Here is a 27,182-nt window from a genome sequence, read left to right on the forward strand (position 1 = left end):
ACCAGACCAGAGTCCAGTCTAAAACCTGACCAGATCCGTGGCGAGGCCCATTCTATTTCTAAATATATTGTGAGTACCTAGCAGAACTGTGCAGAACCAATCTCTTAGTTAAAATAATATAATTCAATCTATTTTAATCTGAGTAGAACTGCCTCCTAACTGTCACCTGTCATTTCTAGCTGCTAGCTGTCACTTGTCACTTTGAACTTTAAAATTTCAAATCTGAGGGAGGCCACCAGGGGGCGCACAGGCAATGGCAGCCTGAACACGCCGCTCCCGCCGTAACTGGGACACGAAGAGGGATTGAGCCCCCCCCGTGACCCCCCCACGAGAGATCTACGGCTCACGGGGCCCGTGAACCTCGAGTGCCCCCCGAGGCGAAGGAGCGGCATCCGGGGACCCCCGGGGGCCCGAGAACGAGCTCCGCGGCCCGAGGGGAGGAGCCCCGGGGAGCTCCAGGCAGCATCACACCCATCGAGAGGGGAAGCGGCGGCCTGCATTCGGAGGCGCGCGCGATCCCCTCACCCCCCCGAACACGGAGCGCGCCGGCGCCCCGGCAGAAGACCCGCCGGCGACACCCACATAGCACCCTGCCGAGGAGCCGTCGCGGAGGGGGAGTCCCCCGCTGAGGAGCTGGGAGAAACGCGGGCCGCGACCCGCGTAGGGAGAGGCGGCCTGCCCGCGCTCCCGAACTCGGCGCCGAGGTAGGTGGGGGAAGCCCATCCCAGCCCCCACGCAACCCTCAAGGACCCCGGGGGACCAGCTGCGGGACGCATCGGTGGGCTCGGAGGGGCGAGTCGGCCCCGCCCCCCCCTCGCGAGCCCCCCCAAAAAAAAAAAAAAAAAAAGGTCAGGAAGACGCGGGGGGACACAAATCTTTTGGAGGAGAGTACCCTCGAGCCCATCACTTTCTTAGGTGGAGGCCCCTGGGCTCAACCCCAGGGCGAGTGCCCGCCTGGGGGCTCTCGCTGAAGGAGTCGCGCCTGAGAGCCCCCCAACAAACCGCGATTGGACGACCATAGCCGCTCCCCCCCACCCTAAGAACTGCCACCAAAGACAGAGGCCACAAGGGGGGGAGGGGGTGTGAGTGCCCGCCCACGAGAGGCCCCCCACAGAGGGCCACACCAGAAGGCGAGAGAGCGCGTTCCCCGACCGGGCTCTGTCCCTTGCCCCTAGGGACGCATCAGCGGAGGGGAGAAGCAGGAGGACCGAATGAGTTGGCGCCATACCCTCCAGGAGTACCGCTACCAAGGCACCGGCAGGGAGAACAGCGACCCAGACCAACGGGCCGGCATGTCTCATTCCGAGACCCCACCCCTGCCCACCCTCACCATGGAAAAGGGCTTTGCCTCGGTCTTGCAGGAGATCAGGGACATGCGGGCAGACATCGCCCAAAAAATGGAAAACATGGACCGCAGAGTGGACAAAGTCGAGGATAGACTGTCACAACTAGAGTCCAACCAGTCCTCAGCAGCGACCCAGGAGCTGGACACGGCCCTGAGACTAACGGCCCTGGAAAAGAGAGATGAGGAGAGGGCAAGACAAATGGACGACTTTGAAAATAGAGAGCGGAGGAACAACCTCAGAATTTTCGGGGTGCCGGAGTCGGAGGGGGAGACGGAAAGAGACTTAACCAGGGTGGTGAGGGACATCATTACCCTCCTCTTCTCGGATGAGATGACAACCGAACCGACGTTTGATCGGATCCATAGAGCGGGGGGAAGAGCTGGGGGCCCCCGGTCAATTCTGGTCCGCTTCCACTACTACACTGAAAAAGCGAAGGTCCTGGAGGAGGCCAGGAAATCCAGGGAGATAACCTATAACAACGCTCAGGTGGCCATCTTCCAGGACCTCTCATCATACACGCTGGCCAAACGGAGGATGTGCCGCCCACTTACCCAGATGCTGAAAACAAAGGGGGTACGCTACAGATGGGGGTTCCCCTTCTCCCTCATGTTCGAATACGAAGGCCAACGAGTGAACCTGATTACAGAGGAAGATATAAGGGGAGCAATACAGGAATATACAACGGACCCGACCCCGCGAAGGGAACCCTCCGGGTTCGCCGCGGATGAAGCCAGAGCGCGCCGGTCACGAGGAGAGAGGAGAAAAAAGACTGGCCCACGGAAATTTAAAAAATTGAACCCTCCATCCCCATCGACGGACAGGAATGACACGGATCCCGGCCAGGGTGGAGCGGGACTGTCGGACCCGGGCGAGGAAGGGAGCTGAGGCATCTCACGGCAGGCGTCATCAGCCTCGGGGGAACTGTGTAAAGAATTCACCACGGGGACTCACCATCTGTTCCGGCCTGCAGACAGGCCGGGCTCCAGGACCATGGGGTCCGAACTTTTGTGGATCCTCCCGGAACAGCAAGTATGAGAGTTACATTGAGGGGGGGGAGAGGGGGTAGGGGGGGCTCATGGAGGCTCTAATTTGGATATTCACCCAGCAGGAGGCGGTAGGCTGGTGGTCCGGCCAGTTACCAACAATGGTAGAACTATTTGGCTGGACGCCGGGGTGGGGGGAGGGGGGTAGGGGGTTTGTTGATATTGTTACGTTCACAGGGGGGACCAGGGGTCAGTTGGGGAAAGGTTACAGGACCACCTGGGGGGGAGGGGGGGAAGGGAAATGGGAGATCAGAGGATAACACGAAATGAGCCGGACAAGGAAAGTGCCACGAGTCAGCTATCCGGTAGCTGGTTATTCTTAGAAAATGGCTGAGGATCTGCCTACCCTGGGCGTGGGCTCCCTCAATGTGAGGGGACTGAACACCCCCACCAAAAGATCCCTGGTCTGCAGGGAATTCAGGAGGGCTAAACTAGACGTGCTTTTCCTTCAGGAGACGCACTGGGCAAAGGGGAAAGAACCAAAGCTACGAGGGGGGGGGATTGGAGAAGTCCTCAGCGCCTCCCACAAGACCAAGAAAAGGGGGGTGGCCATAGTGCTAGCGAGGGACATTGGCTTTGAAGTAGAAGCCTCACTGAAAGACCCAGAGGGACGATTCCTGCTGACGAGGGGCTCCCTGCGGGGCTCCCCTTTAACACTTGCAGTTGTGTACAGCCCCAATGAAGGCCAGGCGCAATTTTGGGAGGGAGTGAAGGACAGACTGAAACTATTCGTACGCGGGCTAATGGTGGTGGGGGGGGACTTTAACATGGTCCTGGACCCGAAAATTGATAGGAAACGCTTGGAATCCCAACCCACCAGGGCTGCAGACGAAATGATGGCCCGCTCCTTCCAAAGGGCGAACACAGAGCTGGGCCTAGTGGACACCATCCCGACCCCTAGGGCAGAACACCCCTCCTTCACATACTATTCGGCAATCCACACATCATACTCCCGTATAGACTACATCCTGGTAGACGAGTCCCTGCGCCCATATGTCTCTGGCTATGAGGTTGACCCGGTCCCCTGGTCCGACCATGACCTGGTCCGTACCACCATTATAGGGGAATGGCGAGGTGGCAGAAAAGGGCGATGGAAGTGCAACGACTCCCTGCTGAAGGACGACGTCCTGGTGCAGGAAGTGCAGGACGCCATTGTGGAATACTTTAAGCTGAACGACAATGGCGAGGTGGGTGCGCACGTGCTGTGGGACGCCTTCAAGGCGACCTTACGCGGGGTTCTCATAAGAATGGGGGCTCAGAAAAAAAGGGAAAGGGAGGCCCAAGAAAAATCCCTTAGGGAAAAGATCGCACAGATCCAGCCGGGAGGCCCCCCGGAGGCACCCTTGGCTATGGAACAGATCACGGCCCTAGAAAATTACAAATTTCAATTGAAAGATCTCTTGTTGCATAAAACTGAGCGCAACCTCCAGCTAGTGAAACAAAAATACTATGAGAAGGGGGATAGAGCCGATAAAATCCTGGCCTGGAAACTCAGAGAGGTCCAGCGAAGCAGAATGGTGAGGGCGATCAGAAACGAACAGGGCTCACTAGACCATAGCACCCCAGGCATAGGAGCGGCTTTCCGACGCTACTATGAACAACTATATTCTTCAGAATATGCCGGGGAAGACACTCAGATTGAGGAGTTCCTGGACTCCATTCAGATCCCGTCCTTGACAGGCGAAATGGCAGAAGGTCTAGAGGGAGGGGTCACAGAGGAGGAGGTGGAGAATGCAATCGGTGGGATGAAGGCGGGAACGTCCCCGGGGGAAGATGGGTTCTCAGTACTCTTCTATAAGAGGTTCCGGTCTATTTTGGCCACACACCTGGCGAGGGTGTTCAATGCAGTACTGGAGGGGGGCACCCTGCCGGAAACGATGATGAGAGCCATCATAGTGGTACTGCCCAAGGAAGGAAAGGACCCCACTGACTGCTCCTCCTACCGCCCGATCTCCCTCTTAAATATAGATGTAAAGATCCTAGCCAAGGTGATGGGTACACGGTTAGAGGGGATAATGCCCAAATTAGTACACGGGGATCAAGTGGGGTTCGTGAAGGGCAGGCAGGGCTCAGATAATATCAGGAAGACTATTGACCTAATCCACTATGCCCAGGAATCAGACCTAGAGGCTAGTTTGCTTTCCTTGGACTCCGAGAAGGCATTCGACAGGGTCGAGTGGAGGTACATGCAACTCCTCCTCCGTCGAATGGGCTTCGGGCCTCACGTCAGGACCTGGGTCTCTGCCCTCTATGAAGCCCCAACAGCGAGAGTGCAGGTGAACGGGGAACTCTCTGACTCATTCCCCCTCACGAGGGGAACACGACAGGGGTGCCCACTCTCTCCGTTAATATACGTCTTGACGATGGAACCTCTGGCCATAGCGGTCCGGGCCCACCCCGACATCAAAGGGATCAAAAGGGGAGAAGTAGAGTTCAAGCTCTCCCTGTTCGCTGACGACATCCTAGCATACTTGGTGGAGCCCAGCTCCTCGCTCCCCCCCCTACTGCGTCTGATGACAGCCTTCGGGCAGTTCTCGGGACTAAAAATAAATGCAGCAAAATCAAAGCTCCTACCCATGAGGGTCCAGGACCCGAGGTTGGACCCCCGGGACAGGTGTGCGGGGATTGCGGTGGGGAAGGATTCCATCAGGTACCTGGGGGTAACCCTGACCAGAGATCTCTCGAGACTGGCCCCGGTGAACTATGGGCCTACCTTGGCGGGGGTTATGTCAGATCTGAGGAGATGGGGTGGTATGATTCTGTCCTGGTATGGGCGCATGACAGCGATAAAGATGAACGTTCTGCCGAGATTACTATATTTATTCACCGCACTCCCAACGGAGGTCCCCACCCAGCTGCTCCGCGATCTACAAAAAGCAATCCGCGAGTTTATATGGCAAGGGCGGGCCCCGAGGATAGGAAAGGCCACTCTAACACTACCCAGAGAGGAGGGCGGGTTCGGGCTACCGGATTTCCTCCTTTACTACCGGGCCGCCCAGCTGCGGGTCTTGCTGGAGCACATGAAGGAGGGGATGGGCACCTACTGGTCATACCTTGAGGATATGGATGCCCACCCTCTGAAAGTGCGCGACCTCCTGTGGCTGCCGCGCAGACTCATCCCTAGCAAACTGAAAGCCCACCCAACCCTGGGAATACTTTGGACACTCTGGAAAGAGGGACCCACAACCTCATACCTCACGACATGGCCCTCTCCAATGTCATCGCTTTGGGGCCACCCTCTCAAACTAGGCAGCAGAGGTTTCAGGAGTGCCCAGTCCTGGTCGGACGGGGGTCTGGAATGGGCGGGACAACTGTTCAAAGAGGGCGAGTTCCTCGAATACGAGGCCCTGCGAGACGCACTGGGGCGGGAGTCCCTTTCAATCTTTGAATATCTGCGCCTGAAAGGCATCCTTTGCGACCAATCATGGGGCCAGAACCTACGGAGACAGCTGACCCCCTTCGAAAAATTTCTGGACACGGCCACATCAAGGAAGGGGGCGGTCTCCAAAATGTACCGAATACTGAACACCGTTAACTTGGAGGGGAGAAGAGGGTTCCGAGGGTTTTGGGATGACCTGGCGGGAGAACCACTTACAGAGGAGGCGTGGTCCAAAGTCTTTAAGATAGCATTCCATGGGAACCTATTCACATCGGACATGGAACACAACTTCAAAATCTTACAGGGCTGGCACAGGGACCCGTTGAAACTGTCCAGGATGTTTTCGGGAGTGTCCCCCAGGTGTCCAAGGGGCTGTGGCCAAGTGGGGTCGAGGGGGCATATGTGGTGGTCCTGCCCCAAGGCGCAGGAGTTCTGGGAGAAAGTACGGGGGTGGATGGCCGAGGTCACCGAGGAACTAATCCCACTCAACCCCCTAACGATGTTGCTGGGCCTCCCCCCGGAGGACACTGAACTGTATAGGTACCCAAGAATGTGGGAGACGATGTTACGGGCGGGTAGAGTGGCCCTTGCACAAAGGTGGAAGAGCCCAGAGACCCCATCCAAAGAAGACTGGCTTAAGAAACTCAAAAACATGTTCTTAATGGATAAACTGACGGCCATGGTAAATAATGAACTGGGCTCCTTTCAGGTTAACTGGTATGGGGTCTACGGGGCATGGGGTTGGGACCCCCACTGACAACATGAGAACACTCTGGCGAGTTGGCGGGGGGTAGGTTTGGAATGCTTCAACCAAGGATGTAGGAGTAGCCCAGGACCCGGGAGACAGCGGATCTCATCCAGCCAATTTGGACGTGAGAGCATAGCATACCTCTGTGGCAACGTACAATGAACTACGATGGCAGCCCCAGCTGTCCGACTTTCGAAGTGACTCTGATCTGGGGGGAGGGGAGGAGTTGGGGTGGGGGGGAGGGGGGGGAGGGAACCTGGGGGTTTTATGTCAATGTTAAAAGTGATGATAACAACGCTCCCAGCGTTGCCGTTTGTTTTTTTCCTTCTAAAAACTACTAATAAAACCAAAGTTAAAAAAAAAAAAAAAACAAATCTGAAAAACGACCTTTACCATATCGCTCATATATCTCCGTGACCGTATGTCTTAGAGACTTGCAGTAACTTTCCTCTGAAAGCTGGGAATCTTGGCTTTTCAACGAACCTAGAATCGCATTCCTATTCCATAGAGTTTTGCCGCGATCGCGAAAAACGCACTCGCGAATTTGCCGCAATTTGCAAATTTCTCCATGTGTGAAAACAGCAGTTCTTGCTTTCCTTGCTAAAATTTCGTTTGCCTCTTAAGAACCATCCCTGAATCATTGCTAGAGTGAGCCTGGACTAATATTAACTTGATACCACTCACCCTGAACCTCAAGAGGGAATTAAAAGCATTTTAGCATATTTTTCACTTCATTGCCAGCACATATAAAAGCATTTTGGGCCTGTGTTTCAAACTTCTGTAGTCTAAGCTTGCTGGGGTGAACTGAATTACATTTGATTGCATTTCTGAGAACTGTGTGCTTTCCTTCCATTTCCTTGCATTGCATAAAAGGGGGCAGGGGATTGCCAGAGAAAAGTGATTACATTGTTTTGTTGAAATCATATTGAGTATTTTCTGTATTGCATTTCATTCAACATTACATCCATCTGAACTTATATAAAGCATTCTCTACCACCTTATTCTTCTGTTCCTATTCACAAGTGTGCTAGTGCCAGACTATCCATTATTGATTACTGCTCGGATTCAGTGTGATATTCAATTATTAAATTATTATAAAGTGATATATATATCTATTGTTTAAATTATCAAATAAACCTTTTAACTTGCAAAACAGAACTACTTCTTGGCTCAGTGGGGTCAGGGGGATTCCAAGAGAGGGGTGTTATATAGGGGTAGTCATCCAGAACGCATGAACTGGACATAAAGATATATCAATAAGGGTTTCCATTCAGTATCCCAGACTAGGCGTTGACTTAGCTGTAGTGTTGAATTGAATCCTCTTACAATTCCATGTTCCAGTGAATTGGGACCATCGGTCTGTGAGAAACTCCTGCAGTGGTATAATTCAAAGTCTGCATTTTGGAATTAGTGAAATGCAGGACGACAGTGTCCCCAGTAACTGCATGCATTTCCTCACTGATACAGCGTTTCCTGGTTGGAACGAAAGTGGCAAACAGACGAGGAATGGCGTCTGTGCGTTTTTGAGAGGGGCGTAATCACCCCTTGTTGGTGTGGAAGTGGCAAAAAGGCCTAACTGTTGGAAGGCGTAATGCATGATTTGCTGCAATTGACAGATAAGCTCAGACATTCAAGGGTGCGTATGGCTTGCTGGATTGTGTGTTGTGCTTATTGTCTTGTGGGCCCTATTAACAAATCGTCGAGGTAGGGGTATAAGTGGTACCCCTCCCTCATTAGGCACACTGCCACTGGGGCCAAGCACTTTGTGAAGGTCCTTGGTGTTGACCTGGGCCCGAATGGCAGGACTTTGAAGTGATAATGATTTCTTCCCACAGGGAACCCTTAGGAAACATCTGTTGGCCTTGTGGATTGGGGCGTGGAAGTATGCGTCCTTTAAGTCTAGTGTTGCCAAGAAATCACCCTTTTGTACTGCTTTGATTACGTCGGGTAGTGTGACCATTTTGAACTTGTTTTTTGATGAACTTGTTGAGCCCCCACAGATCCAGCATAGGTCTCCATGATTTGTCTGGTTTTCTTACAACAAAGAAATGGGAGAACGTCCCTTGCCCTCTTTGTCCTGGTGGAACCTTTTCAATGGCTTGTTCAATGAGCATATTTTAGATTGCGCCTTGCAGCATGCTTATGGGGTGGCTGCTGCTGGTTGTTCAGGGCATCGGAACGGGAATTTTGATGAATTCCTGCATTTGTCTGTTTTATATCATGTCCAATACCCATTTGTCCTTCATGATTTCCCTCCACTGTTTGGGATGGCCTTAGAGGTTGCCTCCCACTTGTATTTTTGCATGCATAGAGGCTCTAAGATTCCGCGAGTGATGCCCGTTTTGCTGTCTCCCTTTCTTGGAGATTGCTCCTGGCCTTCTTCGCAGAGGCATTTTGTAGTCCATTTGTTTATAAGGGTATGGTTTTCTGTAGGTGTGTGTGTAGTATGACCCATACAACCCCCTTTGGTATGGCTTTCACCCTCTGATCGAGGCTGTGGACCATCCCAATGCTCCTTGAAAGGGTCGAAAATTGCATATCGATTGTAAAGCCATAAGTGATCTTGCCGTGACTGTCTGTCTTAATACCTTTTCTATTTTTCGGCCCAAAGAGTTGCTCACTCTAAATGGGCATGTCCAGCAGCTTCGCCTTTACATATTGTCGAAAATGTGACATCACCACTCCATTAGTGATTTGGTTAAAACCTGACTCTCTATATCAATGGCTTTGTTAATGGCGTGGTTTAACGACTACTCCCCCTCGGGCCGTATGGCTAGTGCCTCCGTGAGCTTGTCGTCAGGCAAGTGTTTGTTTATTGTGCCTATCCTGTGCCACATTTCACAATCATAGCGAGACATGATCGCAAGCGAATTTGCAGCTTTTACTGTTGGGGCAGCATTTGCGAGCACCTTCTTCCCGAAAGCATCTCCTCTTCTGTCTTGGTTTTCTGGAGGACCGAACACCTGGACCCTTGTGAATGTGTTTTTCTTGCTGCTGTTGCCGACACCACAGACTCAGTAGTAGGTTGCGCAATCAAACACTTTAGGGATATATCTGGAGCCTTCTACTATTTATCCAACTTGCCCTTGAGGGCCAGTTCTGAGAAAGGCTTCTTCATGAGCAACAAACCGTCTTCCCAGACATGGTCTAGGGAAGAGATTAACATTCTCGACTTCCATCTTTTGTGCATAAAATCAAAAAGAAAACAATATTTTTTCTGCTCGGACGGTATTAGCCCAAACTCGTCACTTGCCTTTGACATCATGCCATGGAAGGCTCCCACCTCGTCTGGAGGAGACTGTTTTTGTGGTTCATCTGGTATGGGGTCTGTGGTATCCCAATCGCCCTGCGGGGGAGGCTGAGTTGCAGTTAAGGCAGTAGCCACTCAATCCCCATCAGTGTCTGTTGTGTGCAATTCCCCTTCCTCCTGGTATGGGGAACGAGAAGAGGCCTGGCAGAATGCACAGGTGAATACTCTGGCAGTTCTGGTGAGCCCTGAGACACAATTATGGACGGGACCCATTGTGACCTCATCACTGGTAGTAGAATCTTGTGTGGAGATAAGCCACGTAGCGACTTTGCCTTTGCTTTTCGCATTGACTTTGAATCCGGTTTTATACCATTAGGAGGGTAGCTTGGTTCACGTTGTCCCGAAGGATGCATCTCTGTTGTAGGAGGATGCGGCATCCCTGTAGCTTTGAGCAATGGTTGCCCCTCATGAAGTGGTTGTCTCCTGTCTGGTTGTACTAGTAGTGTTTACATAAAATACAAGACCTGCAAGGATAGCAGCATCTGTGTATCCACTGGTGTTGGACTGATGGGCATTGTCTTCGGTGCTATAGGGCTGCATGGCTTCCTGGGTGGAGGTTGCCTTGGGGCCGGAGGGTCATAGTAATCATCCTCCTCCTCTTCAGAGAAGCCTGGTGAGTACTCCCGCTCATCTGGTCCATCTGGTGTTCCATAATCTGGTCTGGTAAAATGGAGGATACTGGTGATAAGGATGCAGATCACTTATGTTCTGACGGCCTGTCTTCTCGAGCCAGCTGTTAAAAAGGGGTTATTGGTATTTTGATGATTATAGGAGGCTCCTTTGCCTCTTTGGAAGGCCCAGCATCCTTGGGAGTTGTCTTATGAACCGGATATCCCTCTCCTATTGCCTTTCCATTTTTCCTTTTTTGCATTTTCTTTTCTATCTGCAACGTCAATGACTTTCTCCTTTTTCAACGGGTTTTTGGATGACTTTTGTTGCAACGAGGATGACGACGACAATGATGATTAAATAGTCAACTGGGTGTTAGGGAGAATTCTCAAGAATGGCTAATTTCCCTTACCTATTGAGTCCCTCAGCAGCTTTGCTGGATTTCTAGGATTTGTTTTTTTCACCTGACAAGAGTGTGAGCCCTTTTTCCCACTCTTACATGTGTTTTGCTGTGTGAGTTTAACATTTTCTTATGTTCATAGACTGTGGAGCCTCACCTACTTCATAGGCATCATCTTTGTACTGTGTGTTACACAGCACCTTCAGTGCAGTGACACAGGGTTGTCTTTTAGACTTCCAGACTCAGACTCCATTTTCTGGGACTGACTACTGTCTCCCAGAACATGTAAAGTTGCCATTAACTTTATTAGTATTTTAAAATCCACAGACCCAGTACAAACTATCTTACATAGAGTACTGGAAAGGGTTAATACTTATCCCTTTTTGTCCATTTCTCTTGGAGCATTGTTTCGCTCCCTTTTCATCAAGACTTGGCTGGTGGCAGTGGTAACTACCCTATTTTTCCTACCGCGGTTATCTTAAACAAGCTTGGTATTGTTTTAGGATATCTTGGTACCTTCAAACTTAAACCCGCTAGACCATATAGGTTTTATACGGTTCCGGCTGGGTTTATTCGCCATTTCTTTTTGAAAATGTCTTTCTCGTGTTTTACTCTGCGCGCCAAACCAGGTTTGGTTCCTTTCTTCACCGTCTTTTCACGGGCTTCTACGCAGAAGCCCTCCTTAGGCACCTGAAAGTCTGGGTAGGCAGGATGTGAGAGAGGGGTTTTAGGACCCCTGCCATGGGTTCCCTTGGTAACCCAAGTCGCACTCCTGTTTGATTGGCTAGGTGACTGTCCAGGCGGGACAGCCACCCTGCTGTGTGATTGACAGCCAGGCTGTGTGAATGGGGGAAAACTGCATAAAAAGCAGGTCTCTGGGTCTGGAAAGGCAGAGTCGCCACTAGAACGAAAGAACCGACGAGGAGCTGACAGAAGAGGACCCCTACAATGACTGAACCGCCCGGTGAAGCCCTGCTGCAGTTCCGAATCTTCAAGCTACGACAACAGAGAAGATCTACCAGGAATCTTCTTCCCCATAGCTGGTGGGACCAACCAGTTCACCCAAACTGCAAGCCAGGACTCCCTCTTCTGGTCGAATTTGCTGTACAGAGCTACAGTGAACTGGATAGCCAGGAAGGAGGAGGAGAACACCTTTTATTTGTTGCTTTGCTCTGCTGCTGGTTTCTTCCCTGGGCAGTGCAGGACCCTCCAGTCTTCCTACTTCGTGTCAGTCCAACAGTCGCTTCAGGAACCGTGAGCCTGCAGGAACTGTCCGGAACGTCCGCCTCAGCTACAGCTTCTTCCCCATTTAAAGGTATTGTGCAAATCCGGTTGTTCGTTTCGTCCAGCAGCGTTGAAGGTGTGTTAAACCTTTTGCCAATCCGAGGGCTTGTCCTTCTCTACTCTTTAAACTAACTTTTCTGCCGACCAACTTCATCCGGAACTCTTGGCAAAGACTTAACTGCGAACTACCCTGAACTGTGTGATCTTGAGCAAAAGACTTTTGTCCAATTGACTTTGTCCCTAAGCATTTTTGATTTGATTCCATCACTGTAGTTCCACTTTCTACTTTGCACTGCTTACTTACCTGTTAGTGCTGCACAATTTTTACCTAACTTTGTCTTTCCCTCCCTTTTTAAATTACTCGAGTGCCATTTTGCTCATACTTCATTTTGAGTTTCACTTGTCCAGAATCTATTGGGAGTGGTGTGGTGTAGTAAGAGTGTGATTTTTCAACTGCTTTACTTTAGCGAAATGTTTTACAACTGATGCTAAATAAATGTATATTCTTTTACTCGGAAACCTCGAGTCAGTGTTTGTTTGAATCATAGTAATAGCTGTCCTTTGTGTAACTATTGATACTGCTCACTTGCTCTTGAGATACGTATGGCTGCTCAGCCATTGCTACCACTTTACTGTGTAGTACAGGCTTGTACCAAAGGTGAATATTTATACTGTCACTTGTAGTCTTAAAAGTGCAGCAGGGCCAAGAAAAACTGGTTTCTTTGAGCCTGGAAACACTGGTTTCTTCATTCGGGTGAAACACTCCTCTCCTCAGATCTGGCACTTTTGGGGCTATAGTGTTTACCATTCATCCAAGCGACCAGGCGTCTATGCCGATCCCTTAGTGTTTTAGCACTGTAGGTACTGCAAATGGTGCAGTCTTACTGAGTATGGTGGGCGAGAGGCAGTAAAAACATTCAGAATGTTTTTCCTCCTCATTAACCTTTTTTTTTAACCCACATGTTTCACAAGGCTTAAACAGGGATTTCTTTGTTTTACCCTCCAAGAAAATATGCTTTACCACGTATGTGGGAAAATGAGAAGAAGAATTTCAAGTCTTTTCCTTTGCAGAAGAGGATGTTGATTTTCTGTAGATGATGTTGAATTTCTGTAGAACCAAGCTGGCATTTAGGACTGAGCTGCATACCTGCCCCTTCCGTGTAAACAATCGGGAATCTTTGGGGAATGTTGTCCCTCTCTACCCAGCCTATTCTGATATTCATAAGAAAATATTAATAACAGCTCTAATTAAACAGAGGATTTGATCAATTTAAGCGTGTCCTGATCAGGCTCTGACATGGGCACTGGTTTCTTTTATTAGACAGGCATTACATATTGGGAAATGCTCCTCAGATTTATCCCTGAACAGAACGTGCAAAATGGAGTTTTATACAGGCTTTAAGGGTCTGCTTTTAGAAGGTTTTCCTTATTTTGCTTTTCTATGGAATTGTATCATCAAATTCATTAGTAGGATTATTTGGTTTAATGTTGTGCTTGTTTTATGAGTCTTTTAAATGCAATTTATACTGTCTGGCTCCTGCAAAAAACAGGGCAGTCAATTTAGAATGAATGTTTGTCACTCTGCAGAAATGGGTACAATTGATTCCTGGAGGCCTGATATTTTTCAGTTTAGGATACATCTTTTCTGACAGTCAGTTTAGCGCCGCAGTATAGCACAGCACTAAAGGGTAGACAATATAACGAGAGCGAGAGAGTTTGTGTGTGTGAGGGAGAAAGTGAGCAATGGAAAGGGAGCGAGAGAAAGATAGAAAGAGACAGAGAGAAAGAGAAATAGAGATTTTTCATTTTCAGTTAGTGTTTCAGACAGGAAGTAGAGTCAGCAAAACAATGCCATGCATCCAGTGAATATGTTCTTGCTACCTTGTAATCTACAGAGTGGGAAAGATTCATTTTGGCAGGAGTCAATGTGAGGGATTTGAGACCATTTGACATGTTTACATATTGCCCATTGCAGTTATCTAGGTTTTGAAAATACATTTGTATTGGTGGATACTGCACATTTATATACCTCACAAAACATACTGAATTGTATGTTGGCTAGTAAATGTTCTCTCCTAACATTTACACTCATTTATACATTATGGAAAAATAAAAGTCGGCTCTAACTGAAAGGAACACAGGAAGCTAAAGAAGGTGCTTCACACACAGATCTATCCTCTCGCTTGGCTAAAAGGAAGACACTTCACACAAAAACGCAGAGCTCCTACTAAAACCAGCCATCATCATTCAATTTAATAGGATTTAACTGAATGAAATGCTAAATCAGCCCTGTGGATATTCGGATATACAATCTTGAAACCTCTCAGTTGCAACTGCTTTACTCACCAGCCAAGGCTAATGCTATGGTGAAACGGTTTAAGTTACTTACCTGTAACTAAACTATTGCCTGTAACATGGAAGTCTCGTCCATGGACGAGGAAGATTAGGAGTCCCTGCATACGTGCCATGAGGACGTTGAAGAGGAGGAGGAGGAGGACGACGACGGCGCAGTGCATAGCTTTCCTGTTCGACCCTCTAGGCCGAGGAACATTTCCTTGGATATTCTGTCGACTCAGAGATCCAGATGAGAATACCTCTGGTGCCGGTACCTGTGGTCCCCTAGTTCCCTGATCAGTCTCCACCGCAAAATAGGAAGCGTCTTCTGATGCCCCCATATCAACCTCCTCGACCACGTTGGGCCTTACTCCCCAAGCAGACCCTTGACACGGGTACAGAAACGGATACGGCCACAACGAAAGATGATGACGAAGAAGGTGAATCGCCACATTTGGATCACTGTCCTCTGGGTCATGCTGCCTCCATCCAATAACAGTCCTCTCCCTAAGCCCCTCCTCTGGCAGCCATCTTCAGATTTGGTAAGCATGTAAAGTGGCAGTATGACCAAGAAGACCCGTGGAGAGGCCAGAAGGAGGGTTCACATTTGAATCCATGCCAGATCCATGCTGGAGAACAATAGTTACAGGTAAGTAACTTAAGCCTTCTCCAGCATGAGGTCTGGCATTGATTCACATGCTCATGAATGATGATTACATAGCAGTACAACATTACACAACCACAGGAGGTGGCAAAGCTCAACAGAAGCAATTAACTCTTACCTCTGGAACAGACTCACCTCACGTAAACAGGTTGCATAGCACTGCTTGGACTCCTCCCTGGAATCCCTGTCGACGCAGTAGAACTTCGTGAAGGTGTGCGTGGACATCCACATAGCAGCCCTGCAGATGTCCAGCAGGGGCACACCAGACAGGAACACCGTCATCGCAGCGATCGCTCTGGTGGAGTGGGCTCTCAGACGGCCGGGCAGCGGTCGGTACGCCAACCGATAACAGTGCATGATGCAGTCAGAGAGCCACCTTGAAATAAAAGCCTTGGACAAGGCCTTCCCATGGTTCACAGGACCAAAGTTCACAAACAGTTGTGACATCTTCTGAAAACTCTTTGTGCGTGTTACGTTGAACTTCAGGGCAGAGTAACGTGAAGCGTGTGCAAGGCGCTTTCTGCCGGTGACAAAGGTTTCGGGAAGAAAACAGGTAACACCAAAGGCTTGTTGAAGTTGAATTCCTAATAAACCCTCGGAATGAAAGAGAAGTGCGCATGCAGTACCATCCTTGATTTGTTGAAAGTCAGATACGGTTGCTTGCAGGATAGGGCCTGGCTCTCACCTACGCATCTGGCTGAGTTGATGGCCACAAGGAATGCTGCCTTCCACGAGAGAAACTTGAGTGGTGCCTGATACAGAAACAGCCCTTCCCACAGGAAGGAGAAAGCATCCCCCATGCTTCTCGGTTGGTCAAATCTGCTGGCAAACTTCTGGCATTTGGAGTTCACCGCCATCGCAAACAGATTGATCCAGGGTCAGCCCCATTTGACGAGCAGGCGGTCCACCGGATCCTGACAAAGCTCCCACCCCACAGCACAATTCCCTGTTAAGGGGGTATGCAATGGTGTTCTTGACTCCCGCCAGGTAGAAAGGGACGAGGAACATCCCCTGTTCGATGGCCCAGAGCCACAAGTCCTGCGCTTCCTTGCAGAGCGCCGGGGGTTGAGTGCCCCCCTTCTTCCTGATGTCGAACATGGTGGTGGTGTTGTCGGTGAAGATCCCCACAACCTTGCCTTTCAAAGAACGGTAGGAATGACTTGAGGGCCAAGAACACTGCCCGTAGCTCCAGGATGTTGATATGCAGATCCTTCTCCTCCGGCAGCCACAGGCCTCTGGAGTGCAGACCTCTGGTGTGCGTTCCCCACACTTCCAGGGAGGCGTCCTTTGTGACCGTCTCCTGGTGAGGGTGGTTTTGAAATCCCGTGCCCTACCACCCCATCGCTCGTCGGAACTCTTTGTTGAGAGGGATCTTGTCCGTGAAGTTTCCTGACACCTGTATCCAGCTGTCATCCAGGAATTCCTGTAGGGGGTAGCATCTGCAACCTGCAGAGATGGACGAGGTAGATGAAGGACGACACATGCCCAGTACTGACTTGATGGCCCGCACCGTGGCCGTCTTCGTCAACGACAGCCATTGCACCTTTCCTTGAATGGCTGCTACCCTCACCTCTGAGGGCGATGCCAGGCAAGACACCGTATTGAGTCTGGCGCCTAGGAACAGCGCGTTCTGATATGGCGTTAAGCAGGACTTTGGATAGTTGCCGTAGAATACCAGATCTGTCAATTGCTGGACGGTTGCCTCTGTGTGTATGTCGTCCAGCTCCTGCAAATGGGCGCTTATCACCCAGTTGTCTAGGTACGGGTATACATGTATGCCCTGTAGACGCAGATGAGCCGCCACTGGTGCCAGGCATTTCGTGAACACTCTCGGGGGCGACTTCAAGCTGAAAGGAAGGGCCTTGAACTGGTAGTGTTGTCCCTGCACCACGAAACGCAGAAACCTCTGATGTTTCTTGTGAATGGGGACGTGGAAATAGGCGTCCTCCAGGTCCAACAACATCAAGAAATCTCCTTTTTCCAGTTGCATGAGCACTTGCTGCAACGTGACCATCCTGAACTTTTGGGACTTTAGGTATTTGTTCAGACGTCTTTTTTCAGACTAGAAAGTATCTGGAGTAGACACAATGGGGAACTAGCACCAGCTCTAGCGCCCCTTTTCTCAGCATGGCTCGTACCTCTTCCAGAAACTGAGGGATGTGGTGCTCCTGACGGGAACTGGAGGGATCCACGGACACCTGCGTTGGAACTCCAGTGTGTCCTTGGGCGAGAGCGTCCAGCACCCATCTGTCAGTGGTGATCTTTCTCCACTAGCTGATGAACCTCGTCAGCCAGCCTCACACCGGGGTGCACGAGTGGGGGCCCGACGTCCCGGTCGGTCCAGGCTTGCTTCGGCGCCGGCATCCTGTGGGCGACGGCAACACTGTCCTCCACTACCGAACATATACATTTAAGCTCCCATACATTTTTCAAACAAGTTAAAGGCGCCCCGGAAGTAGAAGGTGTCGGAGAGCTTTTGCCGAACCAACATCAGGTGGACGCAGAAGCGAAGTGCTACGGGAGCAAAAATGGTAAGCTAATAAGGGACGTATTGAACGGGCATAACAGCCATAACCTTTGAATAAACTAGAGCAAAGGCAGAGCTTGCGGTTCTCACGATAAAGCCTTTTACCTATCTGCTGAGGGGAACTCTGGAACAATGGTCATTATGTGGCTCACACAGACGACTAGATGTACACAAGCCGCCGTGGTGTAAAGCGGGAGAATCATCATAGGTTAAGGGCTAAACAACTTTTCTTGCTCCCTTTAATTATAGATAGCACCCCGGTGGATATTTGTTTCAAAAGGACCCCTTTGTTGACGCTCGCCGGAATCCGCGCATTTACACAAACGGAGACAGCAGAGAGTTATCATCAGATAACGTATGTCTTTGGCTTGAGAATGGAAGGAGATAAGATTTAAGTACAACTAATCTCCTGGCTGATGTACCTAGGTAAGGGAGGTAACCCAACATGGTGCAATACAAAGGAAAACACACCCATAAAGTAGAGAATGGACGATTGCTAACAGGCTGCTTCTGCTAGTGATAAACAGAACAAGAAAAAATTAGTAAACAGACACTGGGACCGAAATAGAAAGGAAGTGAACACTAATTACCTTTTGAGAAGGATTCGCCAAGCAGCAACTACCAACAGTTGCCCACAGGGATATGATTATCAGGGTAAGCCAAAGTAGGAAATGGGAAAGGAACCAAAAGAGAATGGTGGATATTTACCTAGCCGGGTTTTTTTAATATTACCGTGTAGTGAAACCCTTTCAACAACTGTGAGACGGCCCCTTCCCTAATCAACTGACAACAGCAATATACAGCCCCAAGGACTGGAGGACACGAGGCAGCCACTCTACATGACATAGAACGGTGAGTGGGCACTACCAGTACACTGGGCAACCAGTGAGTACTCTGTAGAGAGCAGTGCACCGCAGGGATCCCAACAAGTGGAAGTAATCCACTAGTATAATGGACTAGGATGCTGGTTATGTTTGTTTGTTTGTTTGTTTATTTATTTGTATAGCGCTCTTGACCCAGGGGTATATGTGCGCTTTAACATCATGTTACAAGTAACGGACAATAGTACAGTAGTAATAGGGCATAGGAAAGTTGAACAGGAAGGCAGTTAATGCATAGATAATAATAGGCAAATAACATAGGAAAACAATTGGACATTGGGAATGCATACATATATGGTAGGATGGTTATTTGTTAAGTAACCAGGAGATGATCTTGGTTCTGAAGGGTTGGAAAGTGGGTGTGGATTTGATATCCAGTGGGATAGTGTTCCAAAGTTGTGAGGCCAGAGCTGGGAAGCTGGATCCACCGGCTCTTTTGAGGGAGTATTTGGGTACTGTTAGTTGTAATGTGTTAGACGATCTGGTGGTTCTAGTATTCTGTCTTAATGTAAATTTGTTAGAGAGGTAGGGCGGGGCAAGATGATTAAGGGCTTTGTATGTAAGGCATATCGTTTTTAGGTCTATTTTTTGTTGGATGGACAGCCATTTACAAGCAGTTCTGGTGGCGGAGATGTGTTCTCTTCTGGGGATATTGAGGTCGGCACGGAGTGCGTTGTTTTGTAGGACTTGCAATTTATTGATTACTGTTTTGTTGGCACCTACATAGAGGCTATTGCAGTAATCCAGTTTGGATTGAATGAGTGCTCTGGCTAGGATGAGACAGTTGTTAGGGGAGATCAATGGTCTGCAGGCCCTAATTAATTTACCAGTGTAGGCAGTGGCTGAGGCAGTCATGTTGATTTGTTTAGCTAGGTTGGTGTTCGTGTCTAGGTAAAAGCCGAGGGTTTTTACGCTCTTGGCGATGGGTATGGTGTTACCGTCAATAGTAAAGCTAGTGTAGCCGGGACAGAGTTTTCGGATGGTGTTAGGTGAACCGACAAGGAGCAGTTCAGTCTTATCATCATTCAGGCACAGGCCGTGTGCAGTGATGGCATTTAGGATAGAACCCATATAAAAGAACATGCACCATTTTTAAGGGACTGTTTAAGATGCACTGACGTACTTTTACAGCATGATGATGTCACTAGACGAAAAGCTGAGACTTCTGCTACTTAGCAACATTTGTCTGAGAGCTGAGCAGCTTAAATAGGTTACTGATATTCCTATTTATGTTTATTGCATCCCTGTAGAAGGAGACCCTCTTCCGGGTATACTGACCACGGGGCGATTCAGGCCCATGGATTAAGGACACAATTGCAACTATGAGAAAAAGATTGTAAAAGAACTTCTTTAGTTGAAACGTATAGGCTTTGTTTCTGCTGATAAGTGATGCATGCTTTACTAACCTCTTATGTTAGCCCCTGAAGAATTTCCGAGTACTAAACACATGACATTACGATCGGAAAGAAACATGTCGGGCACACTATGTGGTTGTTGAATGATATTGTGAAAGTGGATGAAAAACGGAGTGAATGGAATATGAGTTTGAGTCAGATGTGTATATCGAGGTATGGCCTAGTGTGGACATTAGCACAGAACAAGACACTTACATGCTGAGGGGGTAAAGCTTATGATTACATCGCAGTGAACATGTTTTGGATCTTGAATTTGTGAGATCTTTTAGATATAGTACTACACCAAATGGTGTTCTTAGCATTTGTATGTATTTGACAATAAAGTATGTATATTTTTGTATAAAGAAATTGGTTTCTCAGAAATTGTCTTTTGATGCCTCAAGTAAATAGGGCACTCTAATAGGAGTCTCCTTGTCAAGGTAGCAATCACAACTACAAGCTTTGTGTTTCAAAGTATCAAGGGTCGATCCCTTTAGTTCAGAGGGTGTGCTTGTGGGTGTATATCCCCCTTCTACCTCTCTTTGTTGTTTGAATAGTCTCCACTACCGTAGGCCTGTGAACGGCCTCTGTAGGCTTCTGCTGTCTCAGTGTTCCTGCTGTCTCACGGCACTGCCAGCCTCTCTGGTCTGCTGCCTACAAAGTGGCACTAGGGAGGAAGGCAGAGCAGGGGGGCAGCAGGGACACTGTGTGTGTCTCCCGCTGACTCCACAATTCTGTTTCCCTGTCTGCCTCTCCAGTCCAGCTGTCTAACGCAGCGAGACCAAGGAAGCATGTGGGTCACAGGGAACACACACCAATTGCATTTCTGCATCCTAATACCTCCTCAGTCACCTCTCCAGTCAAGCTGCCAAGGGAAGTTGGAGAAACATGAGGCCTGGGATGAGCAGGGATACAGCACTTCTCTCATTGATCAGCTCCTTGATAATGACAGTAAGTGCGAAGGGAGTGCAGCATCACTGCACTCTCCTATGGCCTTGAGGCCCTCGTCCAAGTCCCTGTAATTGTGGCGTGACAAGCTCCAAAACACAAAAATGTTGGCTTTGCCAGTAATAGTTTTTAGCATGGCCACATGTTGGGGACATAAAACCGTATTTTATCTGGCAAATGTGTACAAATGGTCTTCTCAGGTCCCCACTGGGAAGTTGTTCACTGAAACAGTATTTTTTAATCATTTGCCTGATTAAGTTAGTTTTTCACAGGAATACAGTAAACAACTGACTGCAGAAAATCTATCACAAAATCCCATTCATGTATTTATGGGTGCATGTGGTATTTATTTTAAACGCTTTATTGTAGGTTGGCAAATTGCAAACTTTCAAAAGAATCATCCAAGTCGGAACCGTTGGCCCCAGTGTTTGCCTAGTCTCTCACTACATCCCAGAGCATCTGAGACACACAAAATGGTTTCCTGTTCAGCAGACTATGTCCACTGGATGCAAAAATGGATCCCATTCTAAGAGTGCAAGAAAAATAGTGGTTATCCTCCCGTTACCTGGTATAAATGGGTCAATCTTTTCCGTTTTGCTTGGAGTCAATAGCTGCTTAGGCTTGTCTGCATCCAGCAACACAGAAGGCTGTTCTACATGATTTGTTTGGTCTTTTTCTATTTGAAGCGCGTTATGTGAAGCTTTAGGAAATGCCATGGCCTTTTGCTCTGTATTGCTATTCACTGCATGAGTCACAGTTTTCCGATCAGGTCCAACTGAAAAAAAAAAACAGTTGTTATATTTTTGCATCATATTGCACACATTTACTTTATCATGCCCGTGAAACTTTATCTAGACCTTTCTATTGTAATAGTTATTTTATCTGAATATAGTTACAATCCTCTACAGAAAGGGGATGAAAGAGCAGTCCCGATAAGACTCCACATTTTTTAAACTCAGAGCCACTTCTGTGCTACGTTGTGAGCATAGCATGACATCATGTGTTACGCAAGATTTTTACTCTTGGAAATTCAAACTGCCAGACGTTTTTCCTTCAACTATTCATATTTTGCAGGTTCTGCATTCTAGATAGCTGTCACACATACTGGCTCTACAAGTTAGCATGCTATGACAAACACTGAAAAATTACACAGTGGAAGCCTGCTTCTAGTTACCCTCACTCATCGAAGTCCTTAACTTTGTTTGACCTTATCTTCAAGAACCCATTCAATCTTTTTTCTCATAACTTTACTGTACCTGCCGGTATATCCCATCCTTCCGCCTACATTTTTCGTCCCATCTAGGTAGGGTCCCTCAAAACCTGGAAGGCTTCTTCCAGAGAATGAGGTTCGGCCAAGTGAGGAGCACATGCTTCCAAGGTTTCCACTGCTGGGACCAGTTCAGCAGAGATCAGCATGACATGCACGGATCTCAGCAGGGTGGCGAAGCTCGGTCCTCTGAAGCAGGAGACTGTCATCTTCCTCTCTGAAAGTGCTCCTCTGCCCTCCATTCCCTCATCGTGTTACCAGCCCTTTCCACCTTCCCTTGCATGCCCTCCCCCGACTCCCACTTACCTGAAGCTTCCTCATTCCTCGGCTGCACCGGGAACACTCAGTGTCCCGGGGCATCCCCGCACTGGCAATAACCACCATTGAAAAGAAGGGACTAGGTGTAGTTCTTTGGCCATGCCGGCCATCTTGTTTTGTAGGTTTTTTTAAAGTTGAGAAATGGCAATCACGCTGTTTATCAACTTAAATAAAACTATTAGCATTCTGGAAAAGCATTCTGGGATGCCAATACCAATAAACCCCTCCGGACGGGGGCATTACTGTGTATGGTAATGCCCTGTGGTTAACGTTAAAGCCCTCAATTTGCTCTGGCCTGTAATTCGGGCCTGGGCATTACCTGAACTGGTAATTCCCCTGTCAGTCAGGGTTTATTGCTTAATTAGCAACCCAGCGGGAGGTCAGGGTTCCTCCCAGCCAATCCGGAAGCTCGGTACAGGGGCTTTAGCTTATGGGAAAGCCTTTATTCTGTGACTCAGAAGTGAGGTTTTTGAAGAATAGGCAGAAACCAACTCATTCCAACATTAGTCGTTCGAATGAGCTTGGCATTTCCATCCCTTATTTTGTTTCTGATGGTCCTCTGCATTTCCCCAGGGTTGTGGGAGACTATGGCAGAAAATGGAAATATTGGGTTGTCCTGGTTCTGTATTGAATGCTATTAAAGATCTCTACGAGAACACTTGTGTCCAGATGAGGCTGGACAGCAGGGGGGCCATCTCGGAACCTATTATAACCAACAAGGGTGTAAAGCAGGGTTGCATGCTGGCTCCCCTATTATTCAATATCTACTTATTGGACCTGCCTGGCATATTGAGAGAAATTCACAACTGTTTGCCTAGACTAGCCTGTGTAAAAATCGGTTGCCTTTCGTAAGTAGACGATCTCGTGATTTTAGATCACACTTTTGCGGGGACGAAAAGGGTATTGGATGGCCTCTATAAATATTCAGAGCAGAATGGTTTTTTGAGAAAACAAAGATGATGCATTTTTCGGCTAGGAGAATTGGAAAGCCATTATTTGTTGTTGAATGAAATCATATTGACTATGTCGCAAATTACAAATACTTGGCGCTTGATCTAACCACCATCAGTGACTATGGAGAAATAATTTCAGCCAAAAGCTGAAAGGCAGTGGTGTTAACTGCTCTTATTGCCAAGTTTGTAATTGAGTCCTCAGGCTTCAGCCTTGTGGGCATTCTGATATGGTACAAGCAATGCTTATGTGCCATTATGCTGTATGGCCTAGAGGCATTAACAATGTGGGATCTCACGTGGTTGAAGGTAATTGATGGAACATTTTGGAGGCGTATGCTTGTTATGGCCCTGTGTGCCCCTATTGGGATATTACGAATGGAACTTGGCTTGATGTCACTGCCTGCTATGGCTTTAAAAAGGAGCGGTCTCCGTTACATAAAATCGGGAACCAACCCAAAATTTCCCTTGTTAAAACTCTCAGGACACGTATCTGAAGTAAGGCAACCAGATGGCTATTCGTTATTAGTGCAAGCCACTTTTTAGCCGATTGATTGGTGTCCTAAATGGGCGTGTGAACTATTTGAGTTCGAGAAGCAATTCACCCCTAAACTGGAAAAATGGGACTAGACATATCATTATGATCATATGGCTAGCCTAAGAACATGTAAATCTCTGGCAGGAGCAGTCCATAAATTTAAGAAACCTCATAGGTATCTTTGATTTGTCCCGACCCTAATTTGTGCAGATTTATACTACTTCTTCACATAAATAGATTACCAGTTTGACAGTGAGAGAGCCCTGAAAAAAGAATAGCTAAATCGGAAAGAACATGCCGAATTTGTAAATTAAAAACGGTTTAAGAAACTGTGCAGCATGTGTTGACGGAATTTAGGGAGACATAGGCTTTGTACATGTCGCTACTGGGAAGTTCTGTAAATAGTTATGATGGCATTAAAGATGATAATTTCTGGCAGTATTGTTTAAATACCGAAAACAAGGCATTGCACATTGCTGTATATTGTATTTGAAAGCAGATAAAGTCTTCTTTGATGAATGAATAGTAGAGTAGATACAATTTTAAGACAAATGGTTTTATAATATTATGAAATAATTTTAAATGTTTATGAATTAGGAACATGAAGTATGTGAAACAGAATGGTTATGTGTGTAATATATTACATGTATTCAAATTATTAGGTGATACACAATTCTAGAGAAAGAGGTGCATGTAAGATTTTAACAGTTTGAAATACGGAAATATATTTGTATTTCAAATGTTAAGAATGAATACGCGTAAAGTTCAATATGAGCTAATCGTATTCACAGGACCAAGCCACAAAGCATGGCGCAGAGAACTGGAAAGGTGGGCGAATGCCGAAACCAGAGCCTGGGAGGACAGTGTAACTAGATCTACCGAAGACTCGAGCATGGCACTGGAGGCATGGAAAGACACCTTAACCAAACTGTTCAGATCCCCCGATGACAAACCTCCCTGAATGTCGCAGGTATCCATCCCACTGCTAATCATGAAATCAAGGAACATTTGAAACCACACCCCCCAACCCCCGGACTACACCGAGAAGAACTCCCCCCGCTCCCCTGTGGACACTAAACCCACCCTCCCCGACAATGCCTACCGCCAAACACCCATTCGCAAGGAGACTGTTAATGTTAAGTTTGTTTATGTATGTTGTTATTCTGTTTTATGAACAAGGCATGACTGTAATAAGTCGGTCAGGTGCCCTGAATTAAGGCCCAGACCAGTAAAAATGTAAAGCGCTCTTAACCACAAATGCCAATAAATAAATTTTAAAATAAATGAGCTAATCGTATTAATATAAAAATAAAAACATTGCCAGGGTTTTTCCACTTGAGGGATGTTAAGAGGAGTGTCCATGCAGTACATTTGCAGGGCAGCGGTCCCCACCACTGTCATTCATCATTATAAATTGCTGAGGAGTGGCTCTGTGTCCATTGTGGAAGCTGTATTGTCTTCTGTAGCTCAATGATTTTCGAATACGGATTTGGTTGCTGCAGGAGGCATTGAGGCTCGATCATCTAAACCCATTCTGTCACTGCCAGAAAGGCGGAGGATAGCTGTGGTGGAGCTGGGCCTTCTCAGGAAACAGGATCTTGTGATGTGCCAAATGACCCTCAAAGAGGGAACTGGCCGTAAAGTATCAGAAGAGCCGTTAGGCAAGATTGTATGTAGTAGCCCTGTGGGAGACTACACCAGCCTTGTCCTCTTGGCAATAGGTAACTCAAACTTTAGTATAAGTCTGTACTACACAAGTTGGTAGAGTGACTGAGCAGCCAGGCTTATCTCAAGACGGGTCAATGTGAGCTGTAGGGTTGCAACATAGAGTTTCAGAGTGACAAGTATCCAAATAACATTCAAGGTTTCTTGATTAAATAATTATTTATTAATGTAACAGTCAGTTTTAAAATAAGCCTTCTTTTGAAGGGAACAATTGGCAACAGTAAATATACACTTCAAAATACACTACACCCTGAGGTGACTTCAATTGCTAGGACACTGGGCATTTATACACGCAGGGGATTCAGGTAAGGGTTTTTTTTTTGGTTTTCCCTCCCCTTTCCTCCTTGCTCCCTGCCCTCCTCGCCCCACTTGCCTTCTTGCTCCTTTGTCCCCGGTGGGGGACGATGGCAGCCCCCAGCTGTGTGGAGACTCAGAGGCCATCTCCGCTCCACGCCTCCACAAGGTTGGAGGCTTCCATCGTCCCCCGCCGGGAATGCAGGTATGTTTTTTTTTTTGTTTTTCCCTTCCGCCCTCCCAACCCCACTTACCTTCTTCTCCTTTTTTTTTTCGGGAGCGGATGCGCTGGAAAGAATTCTGTTCCCAGCGCGTCTGCTCCTGATGGCCGCCATGGAAAGGGAGAAAACGGACTCTGTGTTCCCTTTCCCGGGGGCCATTTTCTTGGTCGTCTAAAAAAAAAATGTTTGTCACGAAACGCGTTTCGGGGCAGAAAAAATGCTTTTAGTGCCCCGGTCACGCAGATATTGCGGGCCGGGTTACTAATAGCTATATGACCCTCGCAGCGGGGGCATTACCGACTGAGGTAATGCCCCAGGGCCTTTGTTAAGTATAAGTATAGGCCAAGGGCATTACCTGAGTCAGTAATGCCCCTGCCGCTCGGGTCATATTGCTTTAGTAATAGCCTCGAGTGATTCTTGTTGGTAATAGCGTTTACAGTGTAGTGGGCAGACAGTTCCCTTTAGCATCTGTTATACTTTCAAGAAAAGAAGGAAGCAACTCAATTGCTGGTATTTCCATCCAAGAACTTAAAGCCTCCTCTGGTATGGTGAAGAAATAAACCACATCATTGTGCTGTATATGTAGTTTGGCCGGGTACAGCATGGCATATTTTATGCCTTGATCACAAAGGCGCCTTTTCACTGCTAGAAAGGTTTTAGGTTCCTGCTGAACGGCTACTGAGAAGTACGGATGTATATGTATTTTGCTGGAGCATAGTAGTAGCTCAACTTTAACTCTCGCAGCACTTAGTATATTGTCCCTGTCTCGATAACTGAGATGTGAGACAATGGACCGGGGGGGAAGGTAATGCCCCTGGCTTCGGTATTAAGGCTTGATGAGCTCTCTCAATTGCAAACTGCTGTGACAGAGCCAGGGAGTCCAGTAGTGTCATCAACATCCGCTTTATATGATCTTCCATAGAGCCTTTGATGTTATCCTCGGGAACCCCTATAATACGTAGATTGTTACGTCAAGAGAGGGATTCTAAGTCATAATTAATT

At 48.0% G+C, this 27,182-nt stretch overlaps 1 protein-coding gene across 2 annotated transcripts in view; it reads right to left on the reverse strand.

Annotated features, from left to right (window-relative positions):
- LRP11 (LDL receptor related protein 11) overlaps positions 1-27,182 on the reverse strand; it is a 558,518-nt gene that overhangs the window by 337,842 nt on the left and 193,494 nt on the right. For both annotated transcript variants that reach the window (XM_069608123.1, XM_069608122.1), the window contains exon 5: positions 21,433-21,642. In XM_069608123.1, coding sequence (XP_069464224.1) covers positions 21,433-21,642 — 210 coding nt within the window. The remainder of the gene's footprint in view (positions 1-21,432; positions 21,643-27,182) is intronic.

The sequence above is a fragment of the Ambystoma mexicanum genome, chromosome 4q (assembly GCF_040938575.1).
Source record: "Ambystoma mexicanum isolate Mex_15411 chromosome 4q, UKY_AmexF1_1, whole genome shotgun sequence".
Lineage (NCBI taxonomy): Eukaryota > Metazoa > Chordata > Amphibia > Caudata > Ambystomatidae > Ambystoma > Ambystoma mexicanum.